A 21,708-nucleotide genomic window follows, 5' to 3' on the forward strand; every position below is an offset into this window, starting at 1 on the left:
GTTTTCCAACGGAACAATGACCCAAACCATACAGCTAAAATTCAGCATCCAGGAATGTCTAAGAACAAAACGTTGGACTATATTTAAGTGGCCTTACGTGAGCTCTGATCTAAATCCTATTTAACATCTACGAGGGGTATAAAAAAAATTAAGACTAGTTTTATAACACACCAACAGAGGGCAGCACAAGGCTGCACGCACAGTCACAGGGAGCACCGACCTTCAAAAATCAGTGTAAAAAGATATCGTCCTGTGGACATCAGGAGCAATGCAACTGGTGCTGTTCTGACCACGTGTGCTACCACGTCACCGAGCTCAACATGATCTCACTTCCGCACCCATCCTACTTGCCAGATTCGGCTCCTAAGGACTTTGCCTTATTCGTGAAGATAAAGATCCAGTTCGAAGGTTGCCGTTTGATATCATCGTGGATATCCAGCGGGAATCTGTGCTTAACAGGACACATTCCAGAAGTGGCAGAAACTCTGGGGGCGCTGTAGGTTATAGTGTGTAAACATAGATAAATAAAGTACTTGAAACTTTTCGATGCATGAAACCTGCAGCCTAAAGAAGGCATAGGTCTATTTCTATGTAAACACACATTTGCATTTAAGTTATGACTGGTGCTTATATTTTATGACGTATTAACACCTGCTATCATGTGATCTACACAAGATTTTAAAAAATAAATCCACAATATGAAGTTTAGAATCTGCCTTTTCTCCCTGACACAAATTTATTGCATATATACATTTGATGAACAGACAAAAGGATAAAACATGCAATACTGTATATGCTACAGATCTCGCTACAGGTGAAGCTCACATTGCAAACCCATTCCACGTGCTTCATTATGACCTTTTCAAAACTCATACTCCAGAAAAAAAACATCTCTTCACTTTTCTTTTGATATGATGAATATCTATACCGAGATGAAGCCTCATTACAGTGCATCGCTACATTACGTTCTTCAAATCTGAGGTAGTTCCTCAAGCAGGTATATCTCCACAGAGTTTCCTGAGTTCTGCTGGGATGGAGTTGGAATCCTAGCCGAGGACTTTGTGGTAAGGATAGAGCGGAAGTGAGGACGTGAATGCACGGATGTCTGTAATCGTGGAGGCTCCGGCGAGGGCTGGTGAGGCTGGAAGGAAGGTGAGCTTGGAGACCTCGCCGTACGATGAACACTTGTCTTCACCATCATCGCTCTTCTGCACCGAGTCGACGGAGGTCGGGGTGTCTCCGTGGTTTTTCTCCTCCTCCCCGAAGCCGACCACCTGGGTAGAGACAGAGGAGCGCGTGATGCATTAGCAGCTTCTGGCATTCTGAATTTACAGAATAAACACGTCATTTACACGAGTCGTTAAGTATTGCACTTACGTGTACGCTAAGCTTCTTGCACTCGGCACCTTTGTGCTCCGTGTACCAAGAAACTAGATCTGCTTTGGTCATCTGTTTGAGAGCTGCTATCTGTCAGACACATTAGAATATAGGATTAAAAGAGTTCACACATGAGATGTACCTCCTGAAGTCTACCAAGGAAACAAGGAGCACTCGCTCACTCACGTTTGAGCAGAAGCTACAAAGTGAACGTAAAGGGATAAGACTAAAGAGTTTGAAGATTTTTTAGATAGATAAGAGACCTGAAATGCAGTTTAGCATCCACCAGAAGTGCAAATAGTAGCAATTGTGCAAATTTTATATATATATATATATATATATATATATATATATATATATATATATATATATATATAAAAGGTATTAGTGCAAGATCTATGTAAGGCACAGTACGTTAATATACAGACTATTATGGTAATGCTGTATGTAAATAAAAATGTGAAAAGAAAGCTTTTAATTGTTAATATTTTTAACATGCGTAAATAAATTCAACCCCCGTGATAGATTTAAGTTTTACTTCCACAGGAGCATCTTGACGACAGAGATCTGAATATTTAACAGTCTGTGAAATTCTGTAAAGGTATATTCTGTTCTAGTCAGACTTTTTGATTTTAGCTTTATTGCTCCAAATTTTTTTAGTAATTTTCTTTAAAGTTGTTCATAATTATTTAAGACCTACAGCAGCAAATTTAAGACTTTTTAAGGTTCAAAATGTAGATTTTTTATTTTAGACCCTGTGGAAACACTGTACTACCAGTTGGTGTCGTCATCCAGCAAACGTCCCCCACCAATCCCCCACCACACAAACATTATTCAACTATCAAGCGACTACAGGCACGAATTGACAAATCTGATTCGATGATGAAAATCCTTAGTCATGGTCACCCCTGATAATAAATATGACCTCAATTGAGCCCCTTGATGAAGAGACAAAAGTACCAGGATGTGGATGGCGTGAATTGTTTTCTTACCTCTTTGCCAAGTCGGTCAAAAACGTACTGCTGGGTGACCACCTCGAACCAGTTCCTGTCGACCTCCTCGCCAAGGTGCGTGTCCTCACACTCCTTCAGCTTGATTAGAGCAGTGACTTGTGCCTGAAATGCCTCGTCTGACAGATTGGCCATCTTTTCGCCAAAGTTCACCAAGAACTCTTCGATTTTGTTCTCTACAAAGTCGGTGCTATAGAAGTCACAACGGCATGGTCAGGCGATGCTCAGATATCACTCGGACAACAGATTAATTAAAGATCGACCGATATGAAGGTTTTGCAGATTAATCGGCACTGAGAGCTGATTTGCTGGAACTATCGGCTATCTGCAGAAATCCAAACCGTAGTTTTTCCAGGTTCCAGTCTGCTGTCATTACAAGAGCAGCCTCTAGGGGTGAATCGCTGATCATGACGTGCTGTTTGTTTTTACAGGCAGAACTGCACGCTGCACGGAGAGCGCTATATTATGTATAATATATCAATATCACTCATATTCATTTAATATCATTTTATTAAACATTCATATTTATTTAATCTAGCACATTTTCATGATTCAGTGAGGTTTTTTGTTTTATTTTTATAATAAGTACTTTTTTACATGGAGTGTTTTTTTATCCAGTATCCATTTTCATCGATTATCAGCAAGTACGATCCTACCTAGCTATCGATATCAGTAAAATTCACTATCAGTCAACTCTCTAATATTAATAACAACCTCCATTTGCAATTTAATACGGATGGCACTTATAACTCTGATGGCTCGATCAATATGGTGTTAACTGGGTAGCTATAAGACTGACCAACCTGCTTCTGAAATCCCTCCAAAACCTCACCTGAATTTGGTTGCTTGAGTCTCAACAGTAACAGAGAAGCCGAGGCTATTGGATGTGTTCCTGCAGGTAGGGTACACCTGATACCTGTGAGATAGGGGAGAACGTGCATCAATCATCTTTTATCAGAAATAAACTCTCAAAAGGATGGTTAGACTTTCGCGAAAGATGAAGTTGAACTGACCCTAAAGTCTCTTTAGTCCTGAGGAAGTCAAAGCAGGGCTCCTCCATGTGCATCTAATCAAGAAAAAAACAAATCAGTAAACCAAAAACAAAAATCACATGTGGTGTACATAAGTGAACTGTGGAAATCTTACCACAAGTAGCTCCATCAGCGCATGTTCTCTGAGGTTCTTAATCCCAGACTGGTAACAAACATATCAGACAATATCAATACCACAATCACAGAACCCGTTTGTAAACATAGTTGTAAACAAAAAAAGTTTTTAGGAGACACATGCAAGTTCCTTTTGTTTATATGCAACAAACTCAATCATATAACAGTATTTAAAGATGTTCCACTTTATTTGCGGTGAAAAATCTTCCCTCAGCATGAAGAACAGCTTTTCACGCTTTTCTCGGCATCCGGACAGTTGAAACACTTCGCCGTGCCTCTTGCAAAACTCGACAAATTTGTTCTTTACTGGTTGGTAAAAAATCATTCATTCCTGTGATGCAGTTCATCCCAGAGCAGTTCAATAGGATTTAGATAAATATCACTCCAGACGTCTGTCTGCTCTCAAAACCCGGACGTACGCTTTAGTTCATTGTCTCGTCTTAGGGTGAAGTCGGCTCCACTGAGCCACAGTCCAGACGGAACCGAATGGTGTTGAAGTATGGAATCGGAGCCGTGTTGAATCAGTATTCCTTTCACTGTCCGGAATAAGTTTTCAATCTTCCCTGCTCCAAAACAACCCCAAACCATTAAGATTCCATCTCCATGATTTACTATGTGTATGAGGCAGTCTGATCACATCTTCTCTCCTGTTCTCCATCTTATACAAGTTCTTCTGTTAGAGACAGACACAGAATTTTCTTCCAGCCAATCACTTTCCAATTCTTTTGCATTCGTCTTTTACCAGAGTTTGATGCAGAGAAACAAAAGTGTCTCGAAAACTATAAAAGACCAGGTGGATCTTAACTTTTGATAGGCGCTTTGTATTTCATTATTTAATGTAACAGAGACAAAACAATATTATAAATCACCCTGTAACTATTTGGTGAGCCAAAATTTGTATTTATTTTTTTAAATATCAACATCAGAAGACATCCAGTTCTTCAGTAATGGCAGACAGGCTTGCCAAGAGTCTATTTTTAACTTGCACGACAAAGCAGCAATCCTGAAACCCTGACATTTTGATTATAGACAGTTCGATCCATAATGAGCAAGCCAAAAATGATGCCTGACTCGGAAAGAGAACTTTCTTTCTGACTGACAGAATAGTGGGATTGTAATTGACTTCAGTATACAGTAGGGATGGTAAAATTCACTGATTTGCATAGGTGCATTGGCATAAAAGTTGGCTGTCTTCTCCTTTTTCTTCATTCGGATCATCTGTCTCCATACTACCCTGTCCTCTACATCTGCCTCTTTTTAACCAACTACCTGCATGTCTTGCCTCACCACATCCAATCTCGCCTCCTTCACCTTGTCTCCATAATGTCCTACATGCGCTGTCCCTCTAATAAACTCATTTCTAATCCTGTCCATCGTCGTCACTCCCAACAAAAACCTCAACATCTTCAGCTTTGCTACCTCCAGCTCCACCTCCTGTCTTTTACTCAACGCCACTGTCTCTAATCCATACAACATCTCAGGTCTCACCACAGTCCTATAAACTTTCCCTTTCACTCTTACAGATACTCTTCTATCACAAATCACTCCTGCTATCACTTTTCTCCACCCACTCCACCCTGCCTGCACTCTTTTCTTCACTTCTCTAACACACTCTCCATTACTTTGCACTGTTGACCCCAGGTACCTGAACCCCTCCACCTTCTCCACCTTTTCTCCCTGCAAACGCACCCCTCCACTGCCCTCCCTCTCATTCACACACACGTACTTTGTCTTACACCTACTGACTTTCATTCCCTATATACCATCTCAACCTGCTCCCTACTCTCACCACAAATCACAATATCATCCGCAAACATCATAATCCATGAAGACTCCTGTTTGACCTCGTCCTATGTAAATATGATGTATCACAACACTACAGATACTGAGGCGTGTCCTAGGAGTCACATACACTACAGATTAAAATGGCAGAGGTAGAGCTGCATCTTTGTGGAGACAGAACAGGAAAAGAACGTCTGGTTTTAGTTAAACTTTTTTCTTTTTGCACTACAAAGTCCTGTTTGTAAAGGGGCCAAAGAGTCAAAAGTCTCTTAAGCAAGTTGATGATTTGTTGTCTGTCTGAATCAAATAAATAAAAGCGGACTGTACCATACTGAATTGCACAACATTGTATTGCATTGAATCCAATCGAAATTGGATCGTAATGGGGGAGAATCGTTTCGCATCTGTAGCTGCTTAATATGCATCCTATATGTATCGCATTGGCATCAGTTACAGAGATGCACATCCCTAATATGCAGTTATATAGAGTAAAGCAGTACATTATTTATTTACTGAAAGGACACAAGACAGTAAATACCTGATAATAAACAGTGACCTCAGAGTTGGCATCACCCTTGTTTAAAGACCGGACTTTACACAAGTGATGCTTGCTTGGCAGGTCCACCACATGGAACAGAACAGGAGGCTCAGCAGGAAGTGGCTGAAACTGGAGCCTTCTATGAGGCATAAGATCAAATAAACAACACTTGAGTGGGACTCAAAAACACATCCTGTTTTGGACAAGGAAATAAAAAGCATTACAGCCTTAATTAGTGAAATGGCTGATGATACACTAGATGGACAAAAGTATTGGGACACCCGACTTCTCCAGACATATACGGTTCTAGTGGAACATCTTCCCAGAAGAGTTTTTTTTTTATAAGAGCAAATGGGGACTAAATGTGGAATGGGATGTTGAAAAAGAGGCACATTACCATCTTATGGTCAGCTGTCCACAAACTTTTGTCCATAAAGTCTATACTAAAAGATGAAATCCCAAACACACAGTGCATAGGGTACATTGACCCAAAAAAATGAAAGGGGAAAAAAAAAAACACTTACTCTACAAAATACTGCAGAAACTCTTTGGACTCCTGTGGTAGGAGAAGCACGAGAGGAATTAGGATTAGGATGAAGTTACAGTAATCACCACACACTAGGGGAGATTTTAAAGGTTAATGGTGACTCACATCACTTTTGAAGTTGCCTTGTACCAGTCCTTCCACAAACATCTGTGCCTTAAACTTGGCAACAAAACGCATCAGATCTTCCATGGAGAGGTTTTTGTTGATGGCCTGGTACTTCTGGATGACTGACCATCGAGAGTGCTCCAGGATCTGAAGACGCACGTCTCTGTGACAGAAGAGAGACTAACCATCAATAAAAAAAACAACAGAGGGGGAAAAAACCCCCCAAAAAACCCAAAACAATCCACAGTATATATAAATAAATATATATAATAATAATCGTTAGTTGCAGCTCTAAAAAAAAAAAAAAAAAACACAAAAGAACCCAAATCAACGCTGAATTATCGCAGAAAATCTCTTCAGCATCAATGAGCTAATCAGTGATTAATGTTGACTGACTTTCCCAGCCTCTCTGGCTTGATGAGGATGTTAAAGTACATCTTTTTCAATTGCTCCTCGAACATGCTGAATACGTCTGGAGTTGCAGTGAAGTCTGCTAAGTAGTCTACAATCAGGTTTAGGAGCAGCTGTGAAGACACACAATGGAATAATAATTAAAGATATGAATGTATGGGGCTGGTATTCTGAATGGGTAAACAATTCTTAATAAAGCAATTAAATTCATTTGCATTTGATCTGCCCAGATATATACTTACGGGCAGTTTGTGGTTGAAACCTTTTAAGCGGATGACCAGGCCATGATCTCCTGGAAGAAGTTTATATTCCAACTGGGCCACATCTGCGTCGTAAGCCGGCTCAGCCAAGTTATGGGCCAGTATGTTCACAAAGAGGTCAAACAGAACCAGGCTTTATGAAGGAGCAAAGGGGGACATTAGTATGTACAGTATAATGGCATTATGGGGACATCAATATGTACAGTATAAGGGCTATAATGGGACATCAATAAGGGCAATATGTAGACATCAGTATGTACAGTATAAGGGCAATATTATGGGGACATTAGTATGTACAGTATAAGGGCAATATTATGGGGACATTAGTATGTAAAGTATAAGGGCAATATTATGGGGACATTAGTATGTAAAGTATAAGGGCAATATTATGGGGACATCAGTATGTACAGTATAAGGGCAATATTACGGGGACATTAGTGCGTACAGTATAAGGGCAATATTACGGGGACATTAGCATGTAAAGTATATAGACAATATTATGGGGAAATTAGTATGTAAAGTATAAGGGCAATATTATGGGGACATTAGTATGTACAGTATATAGACAATATTATGGGGAAATTAGTATGTAAAGTATAAGGGCAATATTATGGGGACATCAGTATGTACAGTATATGGACAATATTATAGGGACATCAGTATGTAAAGTATAAGGGCAATATTATGGGGACATCAGTATGTACAGCATAAGGGTAATATATACCCAACACTCACTTTTCTGGAGACTCTTGAATCAGGGGTGTCAGTAAGTTGAAGCGAATGTATGCTGCAGAGACATAAAAAGATGCAAAAACGTATACAATCATGATTCGTTTCGTTCTGTATTTATTCACTTAATCACCTTTATCCCATCTTTCTATCCCCGCTTTCACCCCTATATACACAGACACACACCTTTCGGTATTTTAAACTTTATGTCCCTTTTGAACCACAGTCGCCCTCGGCTGTCGTCGACTATCTTGACTGGGAACTCGGTGTCAGGACAGTCGGGCGTCTTCAGCGTGAAATCCGTAGCTATGGATACAGGAGAGACCGTGAGCCACACACATGCAACAACACAAGCACTTATTAATCAGTGCACCACAAAGCAGACCTATGAACTTGTTCTCAAATGGGAGATGAAGGGCAGGGTTCAGAGGAAAATCTTCAGACCATAGTGTGCTCCATTCCAGAGGAATATCTGTAAAAGAAAACCAAAATATCAGCAAAGATTATTATAGTTTAATGGTTAGAAGTAAGATGTGAAAATGGGTCCAAAGACGTGTGATGCATTTGATGACATTGCAAGTTACAGGTTTAATCAGTATCTGTCAAAAATAAATTTTAATGAGCATGAGATATTTGAGAAGAAAAGAGTGAAGAGTGGTGGAGCTTTCGTGCTGGATTTTGGGAGGTGGTTCCTTTACCCCTTAACTGCTTCATTGTAAGTCAGTCTGGATAAGGGTGTCTGTCAAATGTCGTAAAAGTAAATGTAAAGTTTCGAAAAGACAGCTCAAGCTGCACAGTTGAACCCAATTCCCTCTACAGGTAGCCCCCTGACTTATGGAGATGCATTCTGATGGCCGCATCCTAACCAAAGTCGAGACATGGCCTAACCTACACCGGAGTCTTAAAGAATGTGTAGTATAGTATATTTGCATTGGGTAGTACACTATAATATGTTGTATAATTTAACGTTACAGTACATAAATTAGCAGAGCTATTTACAGTACCATACTGTAAAAACTATACAGTTTATAGGTATAGGGCAGCAGGCATATATGTTTTTAGATACATACATACATACATACATACATACATACATACATACATATATATATATATATATATACACACACACACACACACACACACACACACATATACATAAGGGCAGTATGAGGGCAATATGGAAACATCTGTATGTTTAGTATAAGGGCAATATGGGGACATCTGTATGTTCAGTATAAGGTCAAAATAGGGACATTTGTATTCAGAGGATTAGGTCAATATGGGGACATCAATATGTTCAGTATAAGGGCAATAGGGAAACATCTGTATGTTTAGTATAAGGGCAATATGGGGACATCTGTATTTACAGGATAAGGTCAATATGGGGACATCTGTATGTTCAGTATAAGGTCAATATGGGGACATCTGTATGTTCAGTATAAGGTCAATATAGGGACATCTGTATTTAGAGGATTAGGTCAATATAGGGACATCAATATGTTCAGTATAAGGGCAATAGGGGAACATCTGTATGTTCAATATAAGGTCAATATGGGGACAATTGTATGTTCAGTATTAGGTCAATATGGGGAGATCTGTATGTTCAGTATAAAGGCAATATAGGGACATCTGTATTTAGAGGATTAGGTCAATATGGGGACATCAATATGTTCAGTATAAGGGCAATAGGGGAACATCTGTATGTTCAATATAAGGTCAAAATGGGGACATCTGTATTTATAGTACAAGGTCAATATGGAGACATCTGTATGTTCAGTATAAGGTCAATACGGGGACATCATATTGTCTGGCAAGAAAGGACATGACATTTTACACCGTATATCACATTTTGCTGATCAGTCTAATTGCTCGCACCTTCTACTCTGTACTGAGTGCCAAACCACTTCTCCTTTAGTGAGCATTGTCCCTCATGCTCCGGGGACAGCAGAAGCAGGTTTGCTCTCTCAGGAGTGAGCAATGCCAAGGCATCGGAAATCACCTTCTCATACACACACAAAACACACACACACAAACAAATACAATTATTCATCTGCAATTCATCTCTAAAAAGTCCTCTTTTATAATTAACAATCGACTTCAACACTATAAAGAGTTTCTTTTTAACTATTAAATCGCATTAGTCTGAATCAGCTTCCACTTTTAAGTGATAGATCAATAGATACCATTAGAATTCAAGCAGCAATGGAGAAAGTGTAAAACACAGACCTCTGGGTTGTATTCAAACATGAGCTGGTCTCCACAAAGAAAGTCCTCCTTGGGGAAAAGCTGCATGTTCTCACAAATTTTCTCCACAAACTCAATTGGATCTGTCTGTTCAAAATACAATAATATTGCAAAAATATTATAAATAAAATAATTATAATAATACACTGAATCCGTATTTGCCTAGTGATTTAAAAACTAACCGGCGAGGAAGCAACCGTACCTGCTCCTGATAGTGAAACTCGTTGGCGTCTATCTTCTGAATTTCTTCATAAATCCTGGACAGGACACAGCGTACAGAAAAAGAGGTAAGTGATCCAAAATGACAGCTGTATTCAAATATCAATGACTAAATGAGAGAGTGATTAGAATGAGTAAAACACCTAGCAGCTAGTTCCTGAACTTCTCTCTGCCTACATTTCCTTCTTTTGCATAACTGTAACGTTATTTCTACAAATTTTTGTAAAAATCACATAAATTCCTATAATTCCTAGAAATTCCCAGTTAGTTTGAAATATTAAATATATTTTTGTAAATATATTTTTATTGTATAGTATGTTATGTATACATATTTTCTATAATCTACTTTTGTTTATACTTTAACACTTTATAGTTTTATTTGATACATTTCCAATTCTATTTACGAGTTGGACACGTAAAAAGCGTTTCCCTACATGTCGTACGTGTATGAATGTGACAAACTTTGATTAGCGTAATTTCCGGACTATAAGCCGCTACTTTTTTCCCACGCTTTGAACCCCGCGGCTTAAACAATGAAGCGGCTAATTTATGTATTTTTCCTGGGTTTTTCCCTGTTTCACAAACTTCAAGCCAAAAAACTGAGCCCCATAACATTAGACCAATAAAACTGCGGAACAGGTTCAGGTGAACCAATGAAACTCTTTATATTAAATCAGAAGCGCTCCCACTGAATCGGGCCGCACCACATCATAAATATGGATGATGTTCCTCTGACGTTTAACCTGCCACTCACTCGGACTGTCTACAGGAAATGCGAATCATTCGTCACGCTGAAAACAACCGGGCATGAAAACACACTTCTCCTGTGTTCTGAGCTGCACGGCATCGGGAGAAAAGATTCACCGATGGTGATTTTTAAACACACGACGATGACAAAAGATAAACTCCCGAGAGAAATAGTTGTGAAAGGAAGGAGGAAGACAGTGAACAATGACTTTCTTGGTAGGCTGCTGTTTAGATACAAGCCGTGTAACAGACACTGTCTTTCATTAAAGCCTGTGTAAAGTTCATTAGTTTCAGTGTAGACAGCGGCTTATAGACAGGTGCAGCGTATTAATGTTAAAAATAAAAATATTTGTCAAATTCAGTGGGTGCGGATTATATTTGGGTGCGTTTAATAGTCCGGAAATTATGGTAATTGAAAAAGTATTTTCAAACTAATTTCCCTCTACTGTGCTGGTAGCACAATTTCAACATCAGAGGAAATTCTGAAAAAAACCCCTGCAGCAACAACAAAAAAACAAACATTCAAAGCACATTTATAATATCATATAATATTAATAATATATGTCTATGTGTAACGTATGTAACATACACTAGTGTAATATACACTACATACACTAATAAACACTAAAGGTTAGAGATTCGGACATACACTGTACAGACAAGTACCACATATGGTGTCTGAAGTATTGGGACACCATATGTGGTTCTTCCCCATGCACAATGTTGGATGCACATATTTGTATAGGATCCGTTCACTTAAACTAGGAGACCCTAACTGTGATCCATGAGGATCTCCTGCTATAGCGCTCTGACATCAGCCCTATTAAACATGATGAATGTGAACAGCAAATGCAGAATAAATGTGAAACGGAATGTTCAAAAGCCCCATATCAATCTTATGGTCAGGTGTCCACACACGTTTGTCCATGTAGTATAGATCAAAATGGTAAGGATTTTGCAGGAGGATTATATTTCAATAAAAACTACAAAAGGACATTTCTAAATGAGGCAAATGAAATAAAGCTTTACCTCTGCTGAGGTTCGAGTTTCTGAAGCATCTTCATGTACTGGAACACCAAATGCACCACCTACAATAACAACTCGTTAAACCTTATGCTCAGATTGGATCTCTCCCACATGTGGAAAAGAGCAGCTCTGAGGTGTCTGACCTGGTAGAAATTCTGGTAGCCCTCATCTGTCAGAGTAATGGAGATGCTAAAGATGGAGTAGGTAGTGTTCTGATCAAATCCTGTCTCACTGTTGCCGCCAAACAGAGCTAATGCCCAGCACCTGCATGCACATATGTATATTGGGTCAACACAAAAGGTCACATCTGCATTTTTAGGTAAAATCAGGGTTCCTACGCATCGCAAATTTCCATACTTTTCCAAACCGGAGTATGCAGATTTTAACTGTAAACCTCACAGATTAAACCCAGTTTGTAAACCAGAGAGATTGTTCATTGTGCAATTCACCAAGAAACCACAAAACACAACTAAAGTCCATTAAAAGACTCAAATCCAATTCCATACTTTTCCAAAACGTGTAGGAACCCTGAAAAATAAAACGTCGGTAGGTGCGGGTACAGAACTTACTTCTTCCTGAGGACAGAGAGGATACTGCCAGCACCCTCATGTCCAACCAGCCATGATATATAGTGCAAAGGCTTCACCCTGAAATGCCACACGTTATCATTTATTCTGACAGCAGCAAATGATGATGGCCGAAAAAGAGTAAAATGTCACGTTTCACTTGAACCTGTAATGCATGCCTTGTGGAGGTAAAGCCCAGCTGATAGTCAGAGCGTGGATTTTTCTCACGGGAACCACTGGAAAAGGAAAAATAATTAGTCATATACTGCACTTGTTCTACCTGTGGAAAGATCTAGTCTTTATGGTTTTTGAGACACATAAATGCAAAACAAACGTAGATTTCTGGACAGATGCGTTTGACATTTTTGTCTCTAACAGAAGAACTTGTGTAAGACGGAGAACAGGAGAGAAGATGTGATCAGACTGCCTCACACATTCAAATGTGGAGGTGGAAGCTTAATGTTTTGGGGTTGTTTTGGAGACGTATTCTGGAAAATGAAGGGAATCCTGAACCAACGGTGCTCCCATTCCGTATTTCAACACCGTGTATTTACGTCTGGACTGCGTCTCATTGGAAGGGACTGTACAACAACTGTACAACAAGACAATGATCCTGTAAGCATTATTTAGTGAGCAGACGGTCGATCATGGAACGACCTGCCCAGTCACCAAACCTACATCCTATTGAACTGCTCTGAGATTAACTGTATCACAAAAAAGGGAATCTCCAACTAGTGTAGAACATCCAACTGTCCGGATGCCGAGAGCGTGTAAAGCTGTTCTTTATATGCTGAGGGAGGATTTTTTTTCAATGAAAATAAAGCGGAACATCTGGACTTTTATAGATTTGTTTTTTCAAAGGAAATCATTACGTTACATTACCGAGTTTGTTCCATAGAAACAAAAGGAACATGTATGTGTCTCTCAAAGACCAATCAAGTTTTTCCACACTTTTCACAGGCACTATAGGTACAGAGCAACACTGATCTTTAATAACACAAAGAGAGGAAATGTGTCAGCTAGTCATGCTACAATGAAGTGAAGTATTATTAAAATAGAGAGCAGGAGGTACCTCTATAAAGCTTGTTGAAATCTGGTGTAGTAAAAGGGTCCTGCAGGTTGGAGAAATCGGGATGAGCTTGACCACTGAGAACAACCAACAAATAAATAAATAAACAAATAAATAAATAAATAAATAACAAACACAGCTTCATATGCTGGAGAACGATTGACGAGTTGAACACTCACTTGTTTGGGACCTTGATGAAAACTTCCCTCACCCATTCCTCTAACGTGTCCAGACTCTCTGCAAAAATGATATCATATTACCGGGGTGACAAAGTAATACAATTATAAACGAAGAGAAGAAAAAAAAATGTAGCCAGTGTTTGTGATGTTCGTTACCTCGAGACTGCACCGTGAGGGTCATGTAATGAGCAGAGTAGTGTCTCCTCCAGAACTCCTGCAGACGCTCATAAGTATTTATCATCTTTTCCTTCGGTTCGTGCTTCAGAGTTTGGGCATTTCCTATATATATATATATATATATATATAGAGAGAGAGAGAGAGAGAGAGAGAGAGAGAGAGAGAGCGCAAGAGATAGAGAGATAGATAGAGAGAGATAGAGAGAGAGAGAGAGATATAGATAGATAGATAGATAGATAGATAGATAGATAGATAGATAGATAGATAGATAGATAGATAGACAGACAGATATAAAATCAAATAAATGTATTTGTGTGTTACATAAACCAATTAAGATTAAATGTGATGCAAATTAGATAATATTATGTAAATATTTAGTCATTGTTTTTCTGTGCTTGTGAGGAAACACGGTCTCACCCCAGCAGAATTTGCCCATCGGATGGTTGGGTTTTGCGAGACTTCCGAAGAGCATTTCTTTGCGATGAGAGTCAGATGGTCTGGCCAGCTGAAATTCTGCAGAAAAACTCAAAATAAATTCTCACACTTATTATCACACTTTCAGCCATATGTGGTTCCTTCCCAAACCGTCACCACAAAGTTGAAGGTCCACAATTGTCTACGAACGTCTTTGGATGTGAAAGCATGACATTTTCCTTTTTCTTGAACTAGGAAACCCAAACCCGTTCCAGCATGATAAAAAGCCAACTCCGTGAAGATGTGCTTTATATGGGTTGTGTGTGGAAGATCTCCTGCTAAGAGCTTCATCCCTGTTAAACACCTTTGTGATGGATGTGAACGCTGACTGCACCCCAGGCCTCCTCACCTCACCTACATCAGTACCTGACTTTACTAACACACTTGTGGATGAAGGAATCTCCACAAAATCTAGTGAAACATCTTCCCAGAAGCGAGAAGTGAAGCTCATTATAACACTTATTGGGGAATAAATGTGGAATGGGATGTTAAAAAAAAAACGTGTGACTGAGTGGACTTATGTCTGGACTCTTTTCTCATTTGCGTCACTCATGAGAAGACAATATATTTAGTGGGACCAAAAAACTGTCAGAAAACTCACCACTGTCCACTGCCTCCACCTCTCTTTCAATAGCGTCTTCTATCATCAAAGGGCAGATGAAGAATTGCGCCCACCTGCAGACAGATTCAGCGAGTTCGATTCCATTCAGGATTCAATTAAATTAGCGATTTGTGTTCAATATGTCCTCTTTTATAACTGAATATAACTGGTGAAAACCCAACTCATACTGCACCTGTGAAAAGTTAGGAAACACCTTTAATGGTTTTTCAGAGACACGAACGTGTTCCTTCTGTTTCTATGCAGCAAACTGACTCATAATGTAATGTTATGAAGATTTCCTTTGACCAAACAAATCTATAAAAGTCCAGACGTTCCACGTTATTCTCATTGTAAAATCCTCCCTCGGCATGAAGAACAGTTTTACACGTTTTCGGCCAATTTCAGCTGAAATCATTTCCTGTGTCTCTTGTAAAACACGCCAAAGTTGATCTTCACTAGTTGGAGATTTCTTTTTTTTCCCCCCTTTCTTGTGATGCAGTTCATTCCAGAGCAGGTGGTTCCATGATAGATATCACTCCAGACGACCGTCTGCTCTTTAAATAACACTCATAGGACTCGGACATACGCTTCGGCTCATCGTCTTGTTGTACGGTGAAGTCCAGTCCAGACGGAACTGCGTGGTGTTGAAGTATAGAATGGGAGCCGTGATGGTTCAGGATTCCTTTCACTTTCCGGATCATTCCCTGCTCCGAAACCATTAAACTTCCACCTTCACAGGTGACTGTTGCGGTGAGGGAGTCTGATCACATCTTCTCTTGTCCTACACAAGTTCTTACACAAGACTCCAGAGAAATTTCTTTCACACATTCAAGGTTTTAGCTTTTGAACGAGTTTGTTACATAGAAACAAAAGAAACATGCAGGTGTCTCTTAAAAAACACAAACGACCAGATGTTTTCACACTTTTCACCGGTGCTACACAAGGGAATTACAGATGTATGGAACTTGCCTATCAAGGGCTTCTTTGAAGTACTTCCTCTGAACATCGAACTGAAAGATTGTCCTCTCCAAGTCGGTTGAAGCGTTGTCACTGCCGCCGTGTTTCTTCAGAAATGCGTCGAAGCCGTTCTCAGCCGGGTATTTCTCGCTGCCCATGAACACCACTGAGAGAGAGAGAGAGAGAGAGAGAGAGAGAGATAATGGGAGAGAGACCCAAAGACACGTTCATATGCAGCAATGCATGCTTTTTTTCTCTTGAAGTTGACATTTCAAAGCAGACGGTCATCAGAGGGCATCCAGACAAATATACCTTGCTACTGCGAGCAAACGACTGTAAGATGGATATAAAAAAAAGGAGAATTATAATTAAAATCATCGTGTACGATATATACTGCTTATGATAATATCGTAATTGTTGTTTAAACGACGTGCAATTAGACATTATCGAGTATATCACAATGTCTACGTTGATATCATTTCAAATGGATCTCACACTCTAAAAATCAGCATGATTACAAACTTAAGTGTGGTTTTATACAAACAAAAAAAGGAGAAGAAATGTATATCGAGACCCATGTTGTAGACACCACATTGCCTGCTCTATTTTGCCTGAACGAATCACGAATCACTCGTTTAAATGATTCGGTTCGAGTCCTTAAGGTACCAGCAGAATAACACACCAGTCTAATTGATATAACCCCACCCACCTGAAAAAACGAGATAGAAAACATGAAGGAATCGTCAGCAAATCCCCTCAAAAATAGATAAAAAGATTAGAAGAATCCCGTTGCATTACTCCCAGATATCATGTAAGGTGCCATAATCTTTGCTCCTCAGTATTCTTGAAGTGGGTGGGGGTTGAATGTTGAATGTCAGGATATGATATCAGGTAATGATGATAGCTTACCTGACCAGTTATCTGATCAAATAATAATAATAAAACTTACTGTGCTCTAGGAAATGGGCAAGACCAGGCAGATCCTGCGGATCACTGAAGCTTCCCACAGAGATACAAAGAGCAGCCGCTGACTGAGAAACAGAAAGGACATGGTGTTATCGATACACGCTTTAACAATTTATTCTGTATTGTTCACAATATCGGTGAAAGCTCAAGCTCGGGTGGCGTTATGATATCCTACAGCTGCGTTTTTTTAATCCAGCGTTCCTGTAAAGACATATTATAAATCCGAATTTATTTTTAATTATTATTATTAAATTTGAAAACATACACAACAACGCCAGGGGTATAAAAAAGAAGCTGCGTTAAAAACTGCGTTAATAAAATAAAAAAAAGAATAAAAGAATAACGACCAGCAATTTATGCTTCCGAAATTGAACTTAAATTGACTTAAAAACAGAGGTATGTGAACATTTTCATTCTACATTTTAAATGTAGATTAATGAAGGTGAAGCACCTGTTTCTCCGAAGTTGCTTTCTTCACCTTCTTCCTCACACCGCCATTCCCCCCCGAGATTTCACCATCTGCGTCTTCTTCGCCGTCTTCCTCAGACCCACCGTCTTCCTCTTCCTCATCACTCTCATCATCATCCTCGTGCTCAGACTTGCACACACAGCTTTGCTGTCCCAGGTCGGAGATGAGCAGCGCTCTCAGACCATTACTCAACTCGACGTACCTGAACGAAAGTGATATGAAAGAAGCAAATCATGAGATTAAAGAGGCAAAATCACCAGCGAGAAAAAAAAGCCGTGTCTCACCTGTATTTCTTTGGATCGCTTGGCGATTTAACGATCTCTAAGTCCTCAAGATCTTTCTCTGCATCTCCAGCTGGTTCTCCAGAAGCCAGGGTGACTCTTGTGTCGGGTTGAAGAGGTTGTGATGGAGGCGGTTCTCCGCTCTCAGGACCGAGGTCGTGGATGGTTCCACAGGAAGCTTTGGATTTGTTTTTCTGAGGCATTTCTAAAAAAACAGAAGATTAACACAGACCAAGGTGAGATCTCTTTGGGTTTGATTAGTGCCATAATGAAGTGCATGTGAAATGTAATGTGGTTATTTTTAAACTCTATTACAGTAAACACATATTGGAGCAGGTACTAATACACATAATGGACATGTTTAGGCACAAAACACACTTGTAACAATGAAAACACAGGTACTCTCATTGCTATATATACACTGTTATATTACTAATGTCAATAAATTGCTCGTTTTATAATAAACAACAAGAATAATTGAAGACTGGTCCAGGACACTGGTGTCCCCCTGGTATAACTGCACTGTCATCCATCACAGCTGAACCCTAGCTAGTTCTTCTCCTAATGTTCATGCTAGCATGCTAAAGAAAACACGTCTCTAGTGTACGTTTATCTTAAATACAAGTAACAAATATATTTATAAAAACAAGATAAAGACGATAAATATTAGTTTAAAGGTGTAACATGCGTCTTATTTACCGCTAAGAAGCAAAGAATCTACGCAAGTTCCTCTTTTCACGTCTCACGCTACTGTACGTACGCCGAGTCCCAAATCACAACAAACCCTTACGTAGGTTCACTACGTAGTGCGGATAAATAACGGATCAGGTTACCTGCCTACTCTATTAGAGTAGGGGGGAAGTCAGTGTTCAGTCCTGCGACGACGGTGTAATATGGAGCAATCTGATTGGTCAATCGATTTGAGAGACAAAAATAAGCGATTTTGTGATTGGTTCATGCGAAGGAAAAATAAATAAATAAATAAATAAATAAGGCTGCAAGAGCGACCACAGAGATACAAAAGAGCAGCCGCTGACTGAGAAACAGAAAGGACATGGTGTTATCGATACACGCTTTAACAATTTATTCTGTATTGTTCACAATATCGGTGAAAGCTCAAGCTCGGGTGGCGTTATGATATCCTACAGCTGCGTTTTTTAATCCAGCGTTCCTGTAAAGACATATTATAAATCCGAATTTATTTTTAATTATTATTATTAAATTTGAAAACATACACAACAACGCCAGGGTATAAAAAGAAGCTGCGTTAAAAACTGCGTTAATAAAATAAAAAGAATAAAAGAATAACGACCAGCAATTTATGCTTCCGAAATTGAACTTAAATTGACTTAAAAACAGAGGTATGTGAACATTTTCATTCTACATTTTAAATGTAGATTAATGAAGGTGAAGCACCTGTTTCTCCGAAGTTGCTTTCTTCACCTTCTTCCTCACACCGCCATTCCCCCCCGAGATTTCACCATCTGCGTCTTCTTCGCCGTCTTCCTCAGACCCACCGTCTTCCTCTTCCTCATCACTCTCATCATCATCCTCGTGCTCAGACTTGCACACACAGCTTTGCTGTCCCAGGTCGGAGATGAGCAGCGCTCTCAGACCATTACTCAACTCGACGTACCTGAACGAAAGTGATATGAAAGAAGCAAATCATGAGATTAAAGAGGCAAAATCACCAGCGAGAAAAAAAAGCCGTGTCTCACCTGTATTTCTTTGGATCGCTTGGCGATTTAACGATCTCTAAGTCCTCAAGATCTTTCTCTGCATCTCCAGCTGGTTCTCCAGAAGCCAGGGTGACTCTTGTGTCGGGTTGAAGAGGTTGTGATGGAGGCGGTTCTCCGCTCTCAGGACCGAGGTCGTGGATGGTTCCACAGGAAGCTTTGGATTTGTTTTTCTGAGGCATTTCTAAAAAAACAGAAGATTAACACAGACCAAGGTGAGATCTCTTTGGGTTTGATTAGTGCCATAATAAAGCGCATGTGAAATGTAATGTGGTTGTTTTTAAACTCTATTACAGTAAACACATATTGGAGCAGGTACTAATACACATAATGGACATGTTTAGGCACAAAACACACTTGAAACAATGAAAACACAGTTACTCTCATTGCTATATATACACTGTTATATTACTAATGTCAATAAATTGCTCGTTTTATAATAAACAACAAGAATAATTGAAGACTGGTCCAGGACACTGGTGTCCCCCTGGTATAACTGCACTGTCATCCATCACAGCTGAACCCTAGCTAGTTCTTCTCCTAATGTTCATGCTAGCATGCTAAAGAAAACACGTCTCTAGTGTACGTTTATCTTAAATACAAGTAACAAATATATTTATAAAAACAAGATAAAGACGATAAATATTAGTTTAAAGGTGTAACATGCGTCTTATTTACCGCTAAGAAGCAAAGAATCTACGCAAGTTCCTCTTTTCACGTCTCACGCTACTGTACGTACGCCGAGTCCCAAATCACAACAAACCCTTACGTAGGTTCACTACGTAGTGCGGATAAATAACGGATCAGGTTACCTGCCTACTCTATTAGAGTAGGGGGGGAGTCCGTGTTCAGTCCTGCGACGATGGTGTAATATGGAGCAATCTGATTGGTCAATCGATTTGAGAGACAAAAATAAGCGATTTTGTGATTGGTTCATGCGAAGGAAAAATAAATAAATAAATAAATAAATAAATAAGGCTGCAAGAGCGACCACAGGAATTAGCAAGAACTTGTGTGGCTGCTGTAATGAATTAATAAATCAATTTAGATTATTAAATTAATCATAAAATTAAAAAATTAAATTAATTATTTATTTTAATAATTAATTTAATAATCTAAATTGATTTATTAATTTATTATTATTATAATAATATATTATTATTTATTATTTATACATTTATTTAAGTGTTTAATTGTTAAATTAATTAAACAATTAAACACTTAAATAAATGTCCACTTGTGTGGCTGCTGTAATTAATTAATAAATCAATTTAATTATTTATTTAATTGATCTTCTTCTTCTTCTTCTTCTTCTTCTTCTTTCGGCTGCTCCCATTAGGGGTCGCCACAGCGGATCATCCGTTTCCATACCACCCTGTCCTCTACATCTGCCTCTTTCACACCAACTACCTGCATGTCTTCCCTCACCACATCCATGAACCTCCTCCTTGGCCTTCCTCTTTTCCTCCTACCTGGTGGCTCCATCTTCAGCATTCTTCTACCAATATAATTCATGTCCCTTCTCTGCACATGTCCAAACCATCTCAATCTCGCCTCCCTCACCTTGTCACCAAAACATCCTACATGCGCTGTCCCTCTAATAAACTCATTTCTAATCTTGTCCATCCTCGTCACTCCCAACGAAAACCTTAACATCTTCAGTTCTGCTACCTCCAGCTCTGCCTCCTGACTTTTACTCAATGCCACTGTCTCTAATCCATACAACATCGCAGGTCTCACCACAGTCCTATAAACTTTCCCTTTCATTCTTGCAGATACCCTACTATCACAAATCACTCCTGTCACTCTTCTCCACCCACTCCACCCTGCCTGCACTCTTTTCTTTACTTCTCTAACACACTCTCCATTACTTTGCACTGTTGACCCCAGGTACCTGAACTCCTCCACCTTCTTCACCTCTTTTCCTGCAACCGCATCACTCCACTGCCCTCCCTCTCATTCACACACATGTACTCTGTCTTACTCCTACTGACTTTCATTCCCCTTCTCTCCAGCGCATATCTCCACCTCTCCAGGCTCTTCTCAACCTGCTCTCTACTCTCACCACA

At 39.4% G+C, this 21,708-nt stretch overlaps 1 protein-coding gene across 2 annotated transcripts; it reads right to left on the reverse strand.

The window, feature by feature from the left end:
• Positions 1–699: 699 nt before the first annotated feature.
• nrd1b (nardilysin b (N-arginine dibasic convertase)) lies at positions 700–20,449 on the reverse strand. 2 transcript variants are annotated; one of them, XM_046857502.1, is made up of 31 exons: positions 20,318–20,449; positions 19,622–19,823; positions 19,320–19,539; positions 17,137–17,218; positions 16,200–16,353; positions 15,231–15,304; positions 14,573–14,668; positions 14,135–14,257; positions 13,979–14,036; positions 13,803–13,876; positions 12,897–12,966; positions 12,734–12,811; positions 12,308–12,428; positions 12,168–12,226; positions 10,375–10,429; positions 10,155–10,259; positions 9,804–9,927; positions 8,311–8,397; positions 8,112–8,231; positions 7,932–7,983; positions 7,179–7,329; positions 6,922–7,049; positions 6,526–6,688; positions 6,398–6,429; positions 5,874–6,012; positions 3,534–3,581; positions 3,401–3,453; positions 3,220–3,303; positions 2,370–2,577; positions 1,378–1,467; positions 700–1,274 (listed from the first exon to the last, which is right to left on the reverse strand). In XM_046857502.1, the coding sequence occupies exons 2-31, from the start codon at positions 19,819–19,821 to the stop codon at positions 1,047–1,049; spliced, it is 3,276 nt and encodes a 1,091-aa protein (XP_046713458.1). In that variant the 5' UTR covers positions 19,822–19,823; positions 20,318–20,449; the 3' UTR covers positions 700–1,046. The 2 variants fall into 2 exon arrangements, with proteins under 2 accessions (XP_046713458.1, XP_046713457.1); XM_046857501.1 differs by lacking the exons at positions 19,320–19,539; positions 19,622–19,823; positions 20,318–20,449 and adding exons at positions 17,605–17,824; positions 17,907–18,108; positions 18,603–18,716.
• Positions 20,450–21,708: the final 1,259 nt, after the last annotated feature.

Source organism: Silurus meridionalis, chromosome 9 (genome assembly GCF_014805685.1).
Source record: "Silurus meridionalis isolate SWU-2019-XX chromosome 9, ASM1480568v1, whole genome shotgun sequence".
NCBI classification, from domain to species: domain Eukaryota; kingdom Metazoa; phylum Chordata; class Actinopteri; order Siluriformes; family Siluridae; genus Silurus; species Silurus meridionalis.

Bases quoted from the DNA above. Each gene is read 5' to 3' on its own strand.
- nrd1b (XM_046857502.1), bottom strand. From the start codon at position 19,821: ATGCCTCAGAAAAACAAATCCAAAGCTTCCTGTGGAACCATCCACGAC. The intron at 8,232-8,310 runs GTCTGCTTTGTG...CTGTATCCATAG, and splicing joins ATTTGAGAACAAGTTCATAG to CTACGGATTTCACGCTGAAG. The intron at 7,984-8,111 runs GTGTGTGTCTGT...ATGTCTCTGCAG, and splicing joins AAAGTTTAAAATACCGAAAG to CATACATTCGCTTCAACTTA.